The 14,312-nt window shown below is 37.0% G+C and overlaps 1 protein-coding gene across 17 annotated transcripts in view; it reads right to left on the bottom strand.

Moving 5' to 3' along the window:
* The window catches only part of NRG1 (neuregulin 1), a 1,129,346-nt gene that overhangs the window by 13,688 nt on the left and 1,101,346 nt on the right, over positions 1–14,312 (bottom strand). For 7 of the 17 annotated variants that reach the window (XM_025394177.1, XM_025394178.1, XM_025394179.1 and 4 more), the window contains 2 exons: positions 11,330–11,388; positions 4,520–4,543 (listed from right to left, as the gene is read on the bottom strand). The exons of 2 other annotated variants lie outside the window; for them this stretch is intronic. In XM_025394177.1, the coding sequence (XP_025249962.1) occupies positions 4,520–4,543; positions 11,330–11,388 (83 nt within the window). Of the gene's footprint in view, positions 1–4,519; positions 4,544–10,810; positions 11,389–11,987; positions 12,056–14,312 lie in introns of those variants that run through there. 8 more of the 17 variants (XM_025394174.1, XM_025394182.1, XM_025394172.1 and 5 more) reach the window with 3 other exon arrangements.

Below are 14,312 nucleotides of genomic sequence, written 5' to 3'. Positions count from 1 at the left end.
ATTACTTCTAATGATAAGCTATAAATATATATATAGTTGATAGTAAATTGGAAATCATAAACATTAATTATAAAATAACTATTTGGTTAAAACTGTAGGTTTTTTTTTTGTGAAGTCTCTTGCAAAATAAAATATAAAAAGCTCTTGCAAAGACAACAGGAATCAACATCAATTAAAGGAGCTGGGATTGGCAATTACTGGGGTCCCCCCTTCCTCCTTCCTCCCTTCTTTATCCCCCAGCTCCTGGCCTTTTTGTATTTCCCAGCTATTTTGTATCATCACTTTATATCCAGTGGTCTTTACAAAGAGTTATTTCTAACTTAAATATATTAAATTCAAAGACATTTGCAAACATGAACTTGGCTTGTAGTTACCTATTAAATTGAGTCAGGCTCTCTGTGATTTAACAGTAAAATGTGAACACAAGAAGCAATACAATATGAGGTATCAGGGCACTGTATCAAAGAAAATCCCATGTGATGGGTAGGACAGTTATGGGCCCAAGTGGAGACTTGTCCTTTGGAAGACAATTCTAATTACTCCACCAATTGGACTTAGGAACAAGTTTATTTGTCCAAAGAGGTCACCAGTACAAATGATGTGTGATTTGGAACAGAGTTCACATTCATACATTGGCCAACTTGGCAAATGAGCTAATGTAGGTTATGCTAAGGAAGTGTGATGCTTAGAACTTTGAACTAAAGATACTACTGTACCCAAAATGCAATCAGTCTCTAATTCATAGAAGTTTTTCTATTTTCGAATTAGTTTCTTTGGGGGATAAGTTGATTAGACTAAGGTAGGTCAGGTTCTTAACAAGATTTGCTGATTTAATAGGGACCCTGATCCCTTAGGACCTGAGCTTCCAGTGAGTCTAATTACATCTATTGGAAGATCTTCACAAGTTCACTCAGAAAGAGAACAGCAGTGTAAGCTGTTCACTTGCCATTATAATCGATAAGTTGGTCAGGAACTGGGGAATACTGTATAAACAGAGCTGACTTATCTGGACATCAACAAGGGACCCGCAAAGCCTATTTCCATATTACATCTGCAGTGGCACAACTACACCTTTAATTACACCTTTTTCTCTTTTGAGAGAGGGCAGCTTGCAAGAAGTTTTCTTGAAATGAAAAAGTGAATTTTAATTTCTAGGATACAGTGGACCTTATCATGAAACGAAACATTTCCTACAAGCCGAGCCCATGATAATCAAATTCCAGTGAACAGGTCAAGACCATTGTCAAATCAAATTAATATAGCACTGATTATTAACAGGAGGAGAAGGAGAAGAGAAGTCAGTGGGTAAAGGACTAGAATGCTGCATAGATTATACAAAAACAAGTCAAAAGGAGGTGGAAAGGAAAAACAAACCAAGAGGACAGACAGACTGACAGAATGACAGAGAGACCGAGGAAGGGAAAACAAGGTTAAAAGTTAAGGAGCCATCTGAAGTCCCTGGCACAGCATGCCTGATACTAAGGGAGGAAAAATAAATAAAGAAAAGAAAACCAGAGGGAGGAAATGCTTGGGTGGGAAGAAAAGGTAGATGCAAAGTTGGAAGGGTCATTCCATACAGCATAACTCCTAATCTAAGCTAGCAGTCATGTGGAAGCCACAATTAGAAAGCGAAGCGGCTGGTGCATTGCGGTGAAACAATGTACTGGGAAATATTGCATTGGTGTCACAGATTTTTTTGTGTGTGCAGCAAAAGTCAGATGAGGACAAGGAATGTGAGTGCTTATATGTTAATTGCGTGTGTCTGCTGCCTTCCCTCTCCCATAGTCACAGGACAGGGAATTAATTTCTATGGGGTATCTGGTTGATGCTGCTGCTGTAGCCTCCCTTTCTGATCTTGGTATCTTGATCAGGTTTTAGGATACATGTCTAAGAAGCAGAGCTGTCACCCCACTGGTCCTTCTCCCTGGGACCCAGGACGCAGAGCACAGCTCCTTGGGCTGTGAGGAGTTGGTGAAGAAGTAGGAGTGTAGGTATTATTGCCAAGAGATGAACGCCCTGTATGACTGTCCTCTTTTCCTTACTCTACTGTTTTCTTCTTTGGAGATGGGCAAGCCTGTGGTCGTTCTTTTCTACTGATATCTTAACATCCTATCTTTAGAAAGAAGCTGGGAAACTGCTTCTGCAAACTTCAAAAACGGGGACATGGACGAGGGCTAAATGGGAAAAAGGCATCATGCTTACTCTCAGGGATTCCTGGGACAAGTTGTCTTTTGGTTGTTAATTACAGAAGAATAGATTGAGCTGCGCTTGGAAACATATGGTGCATGATGACGGGTGCATTCTTTCTATGCTGTGTAGGCAGACACACATTTTCCAGTAAAATGATCATTTCATGGAAATAAAGAGGTAGCTCAGTAAAGGCCAAAGGGTAATGTAACAGCACTAAAACGAACTGATTCAAGCCAAGGCCCATAGAATACAGACGTGGGATTAAAATCCTGTATTCACATCAGCATTGACCAGATGCACTACAACTCTCATCCACATTGCTATTTGAATTTTTCACGGTTTGGCTCAATCAGGTGATCCCACACTATGAATGTGATCAAGGAAAAATACTTGGTGAAAAAATAATATAAACAATAGATTCTTTAACCTGTTTTTCCCCATATTAATTTTTTTCTTATGTGTCAGGTCAACTTGGGAAGAGCAAATTAGAGACAGACAGGGCTGAAAACAAGAGTCCGTCATTCCAATCGGTGGGTCTGTCTCTCAGTGAGCAGAAATGCCCCAGAGTCTTCATGGTTTGGCTGGACTAATATGTTTCCAGATCAAGCACATTTTTCAGTCTGATCTGGCCTGGCCAAGAAACAGAGCCCTTACCTTTCTGAGTTGTACTTGATCTTTAAGGTCTGATTTTCCTGAAGGATGCAATGTTCTGGTTTAGTACACCAGCCAACCTGGAACTATGAGCCTCTGGAAACTGTACCTTTGAGAACCATGTGGACAGCAGCACCCTGTGTCTTTCCTAACCCATAGGGGATCTTACTGAGGGGGAAGTTATGTATCTGAACTATCCTTCACTTTACTGTTGGGGACAGAAACAATACCTTCTATAGTCAGACCCTCCAGCTATAAAATGAGAAATATGCTGTTAAGGATAGAAGGATATGGGGTAATGGTAGAGTTTTTTCCCTCCCTGCAGGATAGGCCAATAATCCTGCAGAAGTGGGACAATTTTTTTTCCCCCGAGGGAAGAAACTCCAATAGATAGCTCCCCTCAGTACACAACGTGCTCCCTAGTAATAGAGGTGCTCCCCCTTGTGTTTCTCCCTCTTGGGAGATGTTCTGCAATGCACAAAGGTCCATTCACATGCACCTGGGGGCTTCTCATCAAATTGATAGTTTAATCCTGAATTTTTCTTTTTTTTTTGGAAGAAATGGGCAACCTATTGAGCAATCCCTGTAGCTGCTAGAGCTTGCAACTGCCTCATTTCCCACAAAGTCTGGAAACTACATTATGTGCAGCCTGTGATGTTATCATCCAAAAGAAGGCAGTGGCTGTAGCATGCCCCTGCTACATGATGTCCCTGAAGCCAGCTGGATGGGGACCAGATATTCTGTGAATCAGGACATTGTGTCACTGATCCAACCATGGTCCAGGACTGTAGGCGGCATTGAGAAAGACAGACTGGCCTGGCCCTGTGGAGTCTCTGGGAAGGTAGCACAGCTCCTTGCTCCCCAGAGACTGGTCTTCAATCCCAACTATGTAGGATGAAGGCCTTCCAAAAACGTGTGTCCAAATTTTGTATACTCATATATTTTTCTTTTCCTTTTACAGTGTGAAATTTTCTATTCGATTACTTGTCTGCATAATCTTCATGACTCAAATTTAATTCCATTACCACTGGAATCTCCACCTAAAATAGCACAAGGCTGCTTTCTTTCTGTTTTCTATTTCCTTCTTATAAGATAATGAAGTTGACTAGGGTGGTGCTTGAGTATCTCCAGAAAATCTGAGTAATTCAAGTCTGTGCATTTAATATTGTGTTGTAATGTAAGGGCTTTCTATATACATTACATTGTCTATATTAAATAGATGATTTTTACATTTTATGCCAAAAATCCTACCAGGCTAAGATGCTGTGTGTTTTTTAAGCAGATGGATTTAAAAAGTCTTTTGTTCTCAGGACTCTGAGTGGATTTCCCCTGTATCCTTTATGTGCTACTACTACTTACCCCAACTTTTCTATAACAGCAGAGCCAGATCCAATCAGTGGGTTAAGCAGCCTGGGATATATGTGAATTTGCAGCAGGTGGGGTAATTTTAAATTCTAAGTGAAGGATGCTTGGGAATCTGAAACCTGCTGCACTCAGTAACATTTCAGTAAACTAATCATAGATTGAACGCAGAGAAATCATTGTTATAGCTGTATGATCCCTTCTAAAGAAAAAGGAAATTAGTTAGGAACTGAAAGGTAAGAGTAGGAAGGGAAAAAGATTTCAGCTCATAGGCTCTAAATTCTGCAGGCTAAAAGGAATGATGATTGGTCCATACCCATAAATTCAATCCCAAGATGCTCTGCCAATGCAGAAAGTTGACAAAAAAAAGAAAGAAAGGGAAAAAGTTTCAGAAAAGAGCAATACACTGCACTCCAAAACACATTACACATGACTATTATGGCTCTCTGTGCGTGCACATTGAACCAGACAAATGGTGCGTGGTTAAGAAGCAGTGCTCAGGTACGCCTCTGTGAGTCCACATAGGGAACGTCTCTTTTTATGAGGTGTGCAAAATAGCAGCACATTGTGTCTTTATTAACCCTTAAAAGATCTTACTGAGGGAGAAGTTCTGTCGCTGAACTATCCCTTACACTATTTCCTTGTGTGGGAATAGAAGGATTATTTTTATAATTGGAAAAGGCATTTGATACTATTTCATTCCTTTTTTTAAAAGGCAGAAGCAAAGTTCCAAGGAGGTGAATTTTATTTAATTAAGTAAAATTAATTAATTATTAATTTTTTACCCAAAGACACCCATGGGCAGAGGCAGGAGCAGAAGGCAGGAGGATGGTAATTTGGTCTGAAAATGTTATCAGGTTGGACTTGGATTTTTCCTTGTTTGTGGGTAGTTGGCCTCGAATACTTCTTGCTCATTGGTTGTCTATTTATTTTCTTAGCTGTATCTCTTTTACTTCTTCTAATCTTCCACTTTTCTCATCATTTGTCTGTTTCATTCACAGAAAGCAACAAACGCTTCTGCCCCAAAACCCCAAACAGGGGCTTGGGACACTGGAGACTCCTTCCAGTTTTTCTCATATAAGTTCTGTGTGGTTAGGACAATTCTACGCCTCACTTTTTTCAAACTGTAAAGAAAAAATAAGTGGGAAAATCCAATTCCTAGGGATTTTCATCTTAACTTATTACTCCTTTAAATAACAGAGAGTCAGCGAAATCACTTCTCCAGAATGCTGGACTCCCATTCTCACAGCCACTCGGAGGACCTGCAGGGCTGCCCAGGGAAGTAGACGCACAGGTATGAGCCAACAGCCAGCAACCCTGGCAGCTGGGACTCTGGAGACTCCAGGATTGCAAGAACAGCAGAACCTGCAGAGGCTCCAATGAGGAAGTGGGAGAAAACAAGTCCCCCCCGCAAAAAAAAAAAAAAAAAAAAAAATAAATCTCCGGGGATGACACTTTTCATTTTTTCATTCTCAAAACAAAAACTGATAATCAAATTTCATGATGTGGAAGGCTCTAGAACTTCCTTTCTCTCTCTCTCTCTCTCTCTCTCTCTCTCTGTGTGTGTGTGTGTGTGTGTGCATGCGCATGTGTGTGTGGTCAAGAAGCAGGTGGGAAGGAGAGACAGCATATCAACTGAGATCTACATTTTCTTTCTTTGATCACTGCCTCAAGAGATACAAGGGCTATTCAATGATATGGCAAGGTATCTCTTAAGTTTGAAAAAAATGCTGTGGGGGGGTGTTTCTCTTACAAAAACTTGTGTTTGGGTATCTCATATAGAGAGGGAAAAAGCTGAGTGTACTGGGTACACTCATCACAAGATGAGTGTACTGGAATCATCTTGGTTTCGGGTCCTGCTTCTGCCGTGGACCTGTTTAGTTACTTTGGACATGTTAGCTTTTCATTAACAAAATATTTTTCATACAAACACATGCCTCACTGGGCGTCCCTGAGAAGTAAAGGAGATATGAAATATGTGGCTAACAGCAGAAGGGCTTAACAGCTTGTGTAGCAGACACATCAAGAGATGTACCCTGGGCCACTTGCTGTATTCTCGTTTACTTTTGGCTACTTTCATGGCCAGAAAAACTTTTTAAGCTCTGGGGATACTTGAAAACTTAAAAACTTGCTGCCCTTTAAGGAAATGAAGCTTCCCAGATTTTTTTAAAGTATATATATATATACACACACACACACACACACACACACATATCAAAAAGTACACTGCATAACAAGGATCATGGGAAGTACTATATATAATAGTTTCCTCTGCCTTGGGTCCAGTGTACACAAGCAAATAAGCTATCTTTTTCATAAATTAAAAGCTAGGGGTTTAGTTATGATTAACTTGGTTGCACAATATTCACAGCAAAAATAATTTATTCAAATCCAGATAAATTTCTCTTGCCTCCGTACAACACTCAATTGGTCAAAACTTGGTCATTTTTTTCCTATTTGCTTTCTTCATACAAACTTTGGAACATCAACATGAAAACATTCATTTTCCAGGGAAGTCAATAATAAATTTCCTTACTCATTTCCATGAAGGTGGGACCCAGCTTTTCTTTCTAGAACCCCTTCCCTCTCTTTCCTTTTTCTCCTACCAGTCAGTAATAATTTAAGGGTTAAAATCAAGCGATGTCTACAGGAACTCTCTCCAGAGAGTCAGGATTCCATGCCTACGTGAACACTGCTCATGATCTGTATTAGTTGCATAGAAAGCTTGGTTAAGTCTTCAATAAAATTAGTAGCATGCCCATGCATACATATTACTGCATTTACAGTTTTATAGGTAAGTCTGTCAGCCTAACTATAATTTCATTTCGCGGGAAGTCATTCATATCAGGCAGCTCCAATTTCAAATAATTCAATGGGAAATTGGTACTTAAAACTGGAATCTCTTCTGGCCATAAGCCCTAACAAGGAAACAAGCAGAGGGAACATGCATCAGTCATACTAGACCCAGAGCAAATACTGCTCTAATTTATTTTTACTATTGGTAGCTACATTTCTTTCACTGTGAGTCAAAAAAAGCAGAATACACGAGCACTTTTCATTTTATGAAAAGGTTATTACTTTCTATCTGTTCTACTTAATCTAATGTTGGCCTGGGCTCATTAAGAATCACATGCTTCCTATTGAACTTCTGCCTAGCCACTACATTTTTCAAATTAAATTAATAATTCAAAAACACAAAGTTTACTGTAAACAATCTAGTTTCCTTTTCTACATGTGATTTCCGGCTGTGCTCTGAGCAATATAAAAAATTAATCCAAATCCAAAAGTCTTCAGAAACTATTAAATATTGACTCACGAATCCTTTGTCTTAGGATTTTATAATCGCTTGAGGAAAACTGATTAACCTGTAGGTTAATTTAAATTTTCAATCGCATTAAAGAAAAGAACAATAGAACAACTTTCTTTAACAAAAAATATATACCCATGCAATTATGGTTTCTGTTAACATTTGAAGACATTTAGGATTTTTCTCTTTAACATCTTGGGCCTGTTTAGGCTAATCATCTCAAAGACTTAAAATCTTAAAGTCTTGACTTTCTGTACCGATGAGATTTCGAAAGGAGTTCTGTCAATGCCAATTCTGAACAGGACCAATTTAGTGTCTGTCTTTTAATTTTAGACTTACCTTTATACAATGGAGATACTTTTTGGTTTTTTTCACATATGCCAATCCGTAGTGTCACTGGGCCCTTTGAAATGTTAACAGGAGACTTTCTCCTTAGTTCCAAATTCCATGTGCACATAAGCACACTCATAAACACACACACAGTAAAATCTCACTAACGCTTGGCTGCAATTTATGGCAATTTTGTCACAGGTGAAGTGTTCCTCTGTTCTACTGTTAGCAAGATGCATGTTCGATAAACAAGAATAATTTCAACAGGTTGCATTTAGAAATCCATGCAAATGATGGATGCACTAGTAACCTGTGATTCAAAACTACTTTGAAGGATATCTGCTAAATTGTTCAGTGTGAGAATGTTCCTAAAAGTTCTAAAATTACAATCTTTTAAAATATTCTAAATTTGAGCTAGTCTATAATTAGGTCCTATTGTATGTTAGTTTCTACATGACATACTTGCTCTGTACTGCCCCTAACTATTGAAAGTGTGAGTGCTTTTCCTTTTTTCCGCCCTAAAATCTATACATTATGGAGTGCCTGTATACACATGCATATGTGTGGACACACACACGAACACACACACACACACACACCCCACACCACATATTGATGAACACAATTTTTTTCAACTAGGAATTCTGTGTCAGGTTAGGTCAAATTTGAAGCTCACTAACCTTGACAATATTTTCCTAGAAAGTACTATAAATATAATGTTGTATTTCAAGGCAAATGGCTGCCTTATAAAATATACATTTGTCCCTCTCTTTCATATTTTAAGTCAGTTTTTATAAATCAGTAAATGGCCCATGGACATTCTGACCAGAATCACTGTATCAAATCTGAATAATGTAAGTTTCATGTTAATAAACTTAAAAAATTATTCATTCTTTAGAATGTTATTTTTCAACTGAAAATGCAGTGTGGTAAGTTTTGAATGTTTCTCTTTGAAGCTAGGGATTATCTTTTCCCATTTTGTGTTCAAAATTTATGTTTTCCAGACTTTAAGACTACAAACAATTAAATTTTAAAACAGTCACTATGGTGACATTCTATATCTTTATTCTGGCTTTCATTGCTACTTGAACATAAAGTTCTTAGAGCAGCACAAATTTATTTTTCTGCCTTCTATGTAGGGGTTTGCAGAGATAAAAATTGAAAATTTAAGACATAGAGGTTAGAACATTAACTCGGTAAGACAACATTGGAAAGCAATTTCTGATTGGAAGCTCTTGCTTTTCCAGACATGAGGCATCTCTGCTGCACAGCCATTACATATATTGTTCATAAATGTGCAATCAATCTTTGTTAAATCAGGTTAAATATGAATGCTGCTTTCCTGGATGTCATCCAAAAGTGGCATTGAAAGCATACTAAAGAATTTATTTAAAGAATCACACTCTGAACTTCACAAATACATAGTGGCTATTTTAAAATGATATCTTCTGAAAAAGCAAATGGTCTAAAAGAGAAGTTGAAAATATTTTCTCTGGTTACCACTGTCAGATCTAACTACATAATTATACTGTCAAATAGCTTCATTTTTTAATGCTTTTGTTTATATAGTGCCTGAACATTGCCTTCAAGGCACAGTAAAACTCTAACACTAAAAATGTAAATGTAACTTAAGTGATGAGAATTGTCATTAAAATCTAAAGTATGATTTTACTGTATTTATCCAGCCACATAGATTTGCCGAATCTATGTTATTTAAATACAAATACACATTTCTAAGAGAAATGCTTTAAGGTATTAAATAACATTCTATTTTTCCCTTTTATTTTTATTTTCTATCCTATCTATCTTTAAAAAAAAAACTTAAAAATTAAATCAAGCTATTTGCTTTAGCTGTGGATAGAAAAATTCTTCCTACTAAATACATATCATTTAAATGTTTGTCAATAAAGTGAAGGCTGTTTGGAAATTTTACAATGCCAATTTACAAACTTTTCACAACAGAAAATGGCCTAGGAAGTTGTCTTTGATATGTAGCCTATGTAAATACATAAATACTACCTCCCTAAATAAATGATTGCACATTACGGGTCTAATCTTACCATAAACATTATAGAATTTATTCTGGAAACTTCTATGACTGTTAACAGGAATTACAGAAACTTATTCTCTGCATGCATCAGAACAAGGGTAAATTGGATTCTTTTAGGACCCCTAAATAACCAGCTTATATCACTGTTCCTTATGTTAGATGAATTTAAACTGCAGTAAGCTATGTGACATATTTTTCAGGATGAGCAGTTGACAATCTAAATCAGTGGTTGACAAATCCAGCCCACTGTTTGCTTCTGTAAATGAAGATTTAATGGAACACACCCATGCACATCAATTTTATGCATTGTTTACTGCTGTTTTCATGCTACAATAGTAGGTTTGAGTTGTTGTGACAGTGATGGTGCCATCACAAATCCTAAAATATTTGCTCTCTGAACCTTTACAGAAAAAAAATTGCCATTCTTTCATCTACATGGATAACTACATGATATGCATTTTAAATGCACTGTTTTGAAAGCTCCAGGATCAGAAGTTATAAACCCAGTTCACAATAGGACAAATACATGGTTTGGTTTATATAATTATGTACAAGTGAATTGGGTCTTTTAGGAATGATGTTCAAAACTTCATGAAGCCACGAACATCTATCCAAATTTCCCAGTTTTGCCTTAAGTTACATATATATATACACACACATATATTTATCCTATAGTTGAGTCATTATATCTCAAAATAATAAATATTTAAGCAAATAACAGTAACTATTTTATTCTAAATTACTTTTGAAACTAACATAAAGAAATGCTAATATAAGTAAATAATTGTTTAAACTAGTGCCTGAATTACTTGTTCCCTAAGCAACGTAAACAGAAGCCAGGATATCTCATTTGCTGTGAAATGCTTGTTTTTAATTTTCCTACTTGATGCTTTTTTAAAAAAATGCCTCAATGCAAACTGTTTGGTTAATGAAGAAAAACATCTGCACTCCTTTTATTATGTTTATTTGTGACAAATAACACATTCTGAATCAAAATTAACTTACCATCATTTCAAATGTATATTGGTTACAGCTTAGCAACACCCTTTTCAGGATGTGGTCATTGTATAAAGAAGATGGGACTGTTCAGTAGAATGATTTTTATTTTATCAATAAAAGTGAGACTTTGAAATGCCTTTATTATCATTTCACTGCTTGATATTGACTATCAATTTGTATCACATCATTCAATATCAATTCCAGAAACATCCGGAGCCTCACACACCTATTAGTATCTCAGAGCCAACTAGTCGCGAACAGAGGAAGTAATACAATTGCTTTTGTTAATGTTCTCATGCGACAGGCAGAGGCAGTCAATATTAGACCTGGTAAGACACATCTAGCTCTAGGTGGAATCTGAGGGGAGATGCAGCAACAAGAAAGCAGCACCAACTGAGCATGCTCCTATTCAGGCAGAGACAGAAAGGGAGTGGACGTACTGTAGAAGCTGGCCATTACGTAGTTTTGGCAGCGATCACCAGTAAACTCATTTGGGCACCTGAGAGAAGAAACAAAAAAACAATGGTAGAAAAAACAGAGAAAAAGAGAAGAGGTGAATATATGCTAGAAAGAAGCTCCTTCAGTGTCATTTGACTGAAACTTGGTGGGTTCACCCTCAGGAACTGAATCTTTGCCCTGATTATGGCTTTCAGGCTCTGGCACTTCCCCCAAATGGTTAAAAATTTGGACAGAATGCAGTTCTTAAGTTGGTATGATGGAAAGATCCCAGCATTTTAAGTGGTTGCCTTCTTTCAAAGGGAACTTCTTAAAATGAAATCTGACGTTTTATTCATCTCAGTTTTCCATTTGATGGCTTTGGTCACACACGTTGGAAGAAAATGTTTCTCGGTTGGCTTGCCTGCAATGGTTTGTCAGCATCACGGGCCATCGTGACTGGCCATTCTTGTAAATTGATGACTTAGGGACCCACTTTGAGAGACAGTTAATAAGGCAATATTGAATGGGTTTATGCCTTGAGAGGTTAAGCCATAATTAGAACAAAATGAATCAGTTGCAACTGAGCTGTAAAAGCACCAAGTGGTAGTGATTGTTGCTGTAGTTGGGGGAGAAAGCAAATTTCAGATTATTTTAACATACTTTCTTGGTTTTGGACTTTCATGGGCACATTCTCAGTACATCTTGCTCCAGTGAATCCAGGTTGGCACCTAGAGGGCAAAAATGTGGTAAACAAAAAAAATGCTAAAGACACTGAGCTTTCAGACTGGCAATTTTCCTCCTACGGAATATGGAGATTCCTAAAAATGATCTGGTACCAAGCAATATAAAGAAAAGAAAAGACACAACATTTAGAAAACCATGTCCCACGAAAACTGTGGGTTACAGATTTTTGTTGTTGTTTGCTTCAGTCTTCAAATGATTGGTTAACTGAAATTTAACCAGAGTGAAGTTGAAATGTGGAATAAGAGGCAGCAAGGCCCAGAGAGCTGTCAATTTTCCTTTGGCATGACCCTGTTTGCCACTGAACATTGATTCTCACTATGTTAAAACACTGGTTTTCATAAGTGCTAACATGATTCCATCCCTGTCTCTTATCAATAAATTATCTTGAGTTTTTTCTTTTATATACTTATATCAATTTTAATTCATTTCATGGGTGTTTTATGTTACAAGTTAAGTCATTAAACAATAGAAGTCAAGTACTTTCACATTATAATGATTTTTTGACAAGAAAAACTACATTCCCTCTTTTTAAAAAAGATATTACAAATAAACTCTTGTTTTTAATGTTCAAAGATACTAGAAACAGATTTTTATCAAGACAAATTTCACTTAATTGTATTATCCCAAATCAAAGATAAATACATTTTAAAATTTGTGTCAGTTATTCTTATGCAGAAGTACTTAATACATGTCATTTTGCATTTAAGGTAAAACTGTTTTTAAAACTGTATAAAATTTACATGTTATTCACTCATATATATTTACCTATCAGCATTCTAGAATCTCAATACAATATTGTTCTTAAGGTCATGCAATGGGGCTGTGCTTAAATATGGAAGTTATTTATAATTGCCATTTTTTTGTTGCTGTTACTCTAATAACTAAAGCATTTTAAATAGGATTGATTTTACCAGAATCATTCTTGAATAAAAAGGGCCACTGAAAGGTTCTAGGAAGCAATATACTTACAGATAGAAAATCCCTCATTTTGAATCCTCAACATCCATCATCATAATTATTATTAATAGTTCATCTATACAGCAACTATCATGCAAAGAGCCTAAGTTAGCTCTGGTAGCTCATACCTAGTGATTTTTACACAACCCTTTTCTCTACAGAGTAAATAAGAATACATACTATATTTTTGGCATCAAAGAGATATGAACAAAACTGTACTTTGTTACCAATATAGGGGTACTTTGGTTTCCCTTCAAGCCAAATCACCAAATGACTTGGTATATGTAATTCTCCTACTTTATGAAAATGGCCTGCAAGATAAAATACTAGCAGTTCCAGATTTTTCGCCTTGTGAATATGTATTTAAGCTTAAACAACAAACATCTTATATTGACACAGCTCTTTTAAACTCTTGGAAACACCTTCATATAAATAAACTGATGATTTTTGTTTAGAATATTTTCGCGCAGGGAGTAGAGGAAGAGCTACCTAGAGAAATGCATCAATAAGAAGTATAAGCTTGGCCAGGTGCGGTGGCTCACGCCTGTAATTTTAGCACTTTGGGAGACTGAGGTGGGCAGATCATAAGGTCAGGAGTTTGAGACCAGCCTGGCCAACATGGCGAAACCCTGTCTCTACTAAAAATACAAAAAATAGCCAGGTGTGGTGGCGGGTGCCTGTAATCCCAGCTACTCAGGAGGCTGAGGCAGGAGAATCACTTGAACCCGGCAGGCAGAGATTCCAGCGAGCTGAGATCGTGCCATTGCACTCCAGCCTGGGCAACAAGAGCAAGACCCTGTCTCAAAGAAAAAAAAAAAAAAAAAAGAGGTTGGGTCATTTCTCAAAAAGACGCCATTTCTTCACATTCTTATTGAATGTACACAAGAAAAAATACATGGGAACGTTTTTTCATATAACTTATTTCACAAATTCATTTCCGAAGCAAATGGGGTTTTTATTTGTTTCTCAACCAGGACTATGAGTTCATATAGACAAACGCTGTAATTAAAGCAGGTGTTTCTAGAACTAATGATGTATTCAATAATTATCATTTCATCCTGCTTCTTTGCATTCTTGATAAAAGTTAACATTCTCATATTGAGCACACAATAATTCACTTGTTTCTAACAAAAGAACATGGTGTAAGATATGTGAACATGCTGTGTATGTGTGTGTATGTGTAAGAGAGAAATACACACACACCACACAGTTGCTCAGGGCAGGAAATGCCCTTATGTAAGTAAGAATCATGAAATTAACAAATAGCTGAGGAATCACGAGTTC

This window comes from Theropithecus gelada, chromosome 8 (genome assembly GCF_003255815.1).
Source record: "Theropithecus gelada isolate Dixy chromosome 8, Tgel_1.0, whole genome shotgun sequence".
Classification (NCBI taxonomy): Eukaryota; Metazoa; Chordata; class Mammalia; order Primates; family Cercopithecidae; genus Theropithecus; species Theropithecus gelada.
Note: the sequence above shows the minus strand (reverse complement) of the source record. Positions and strands in the feature narration are given on the sequence as shown.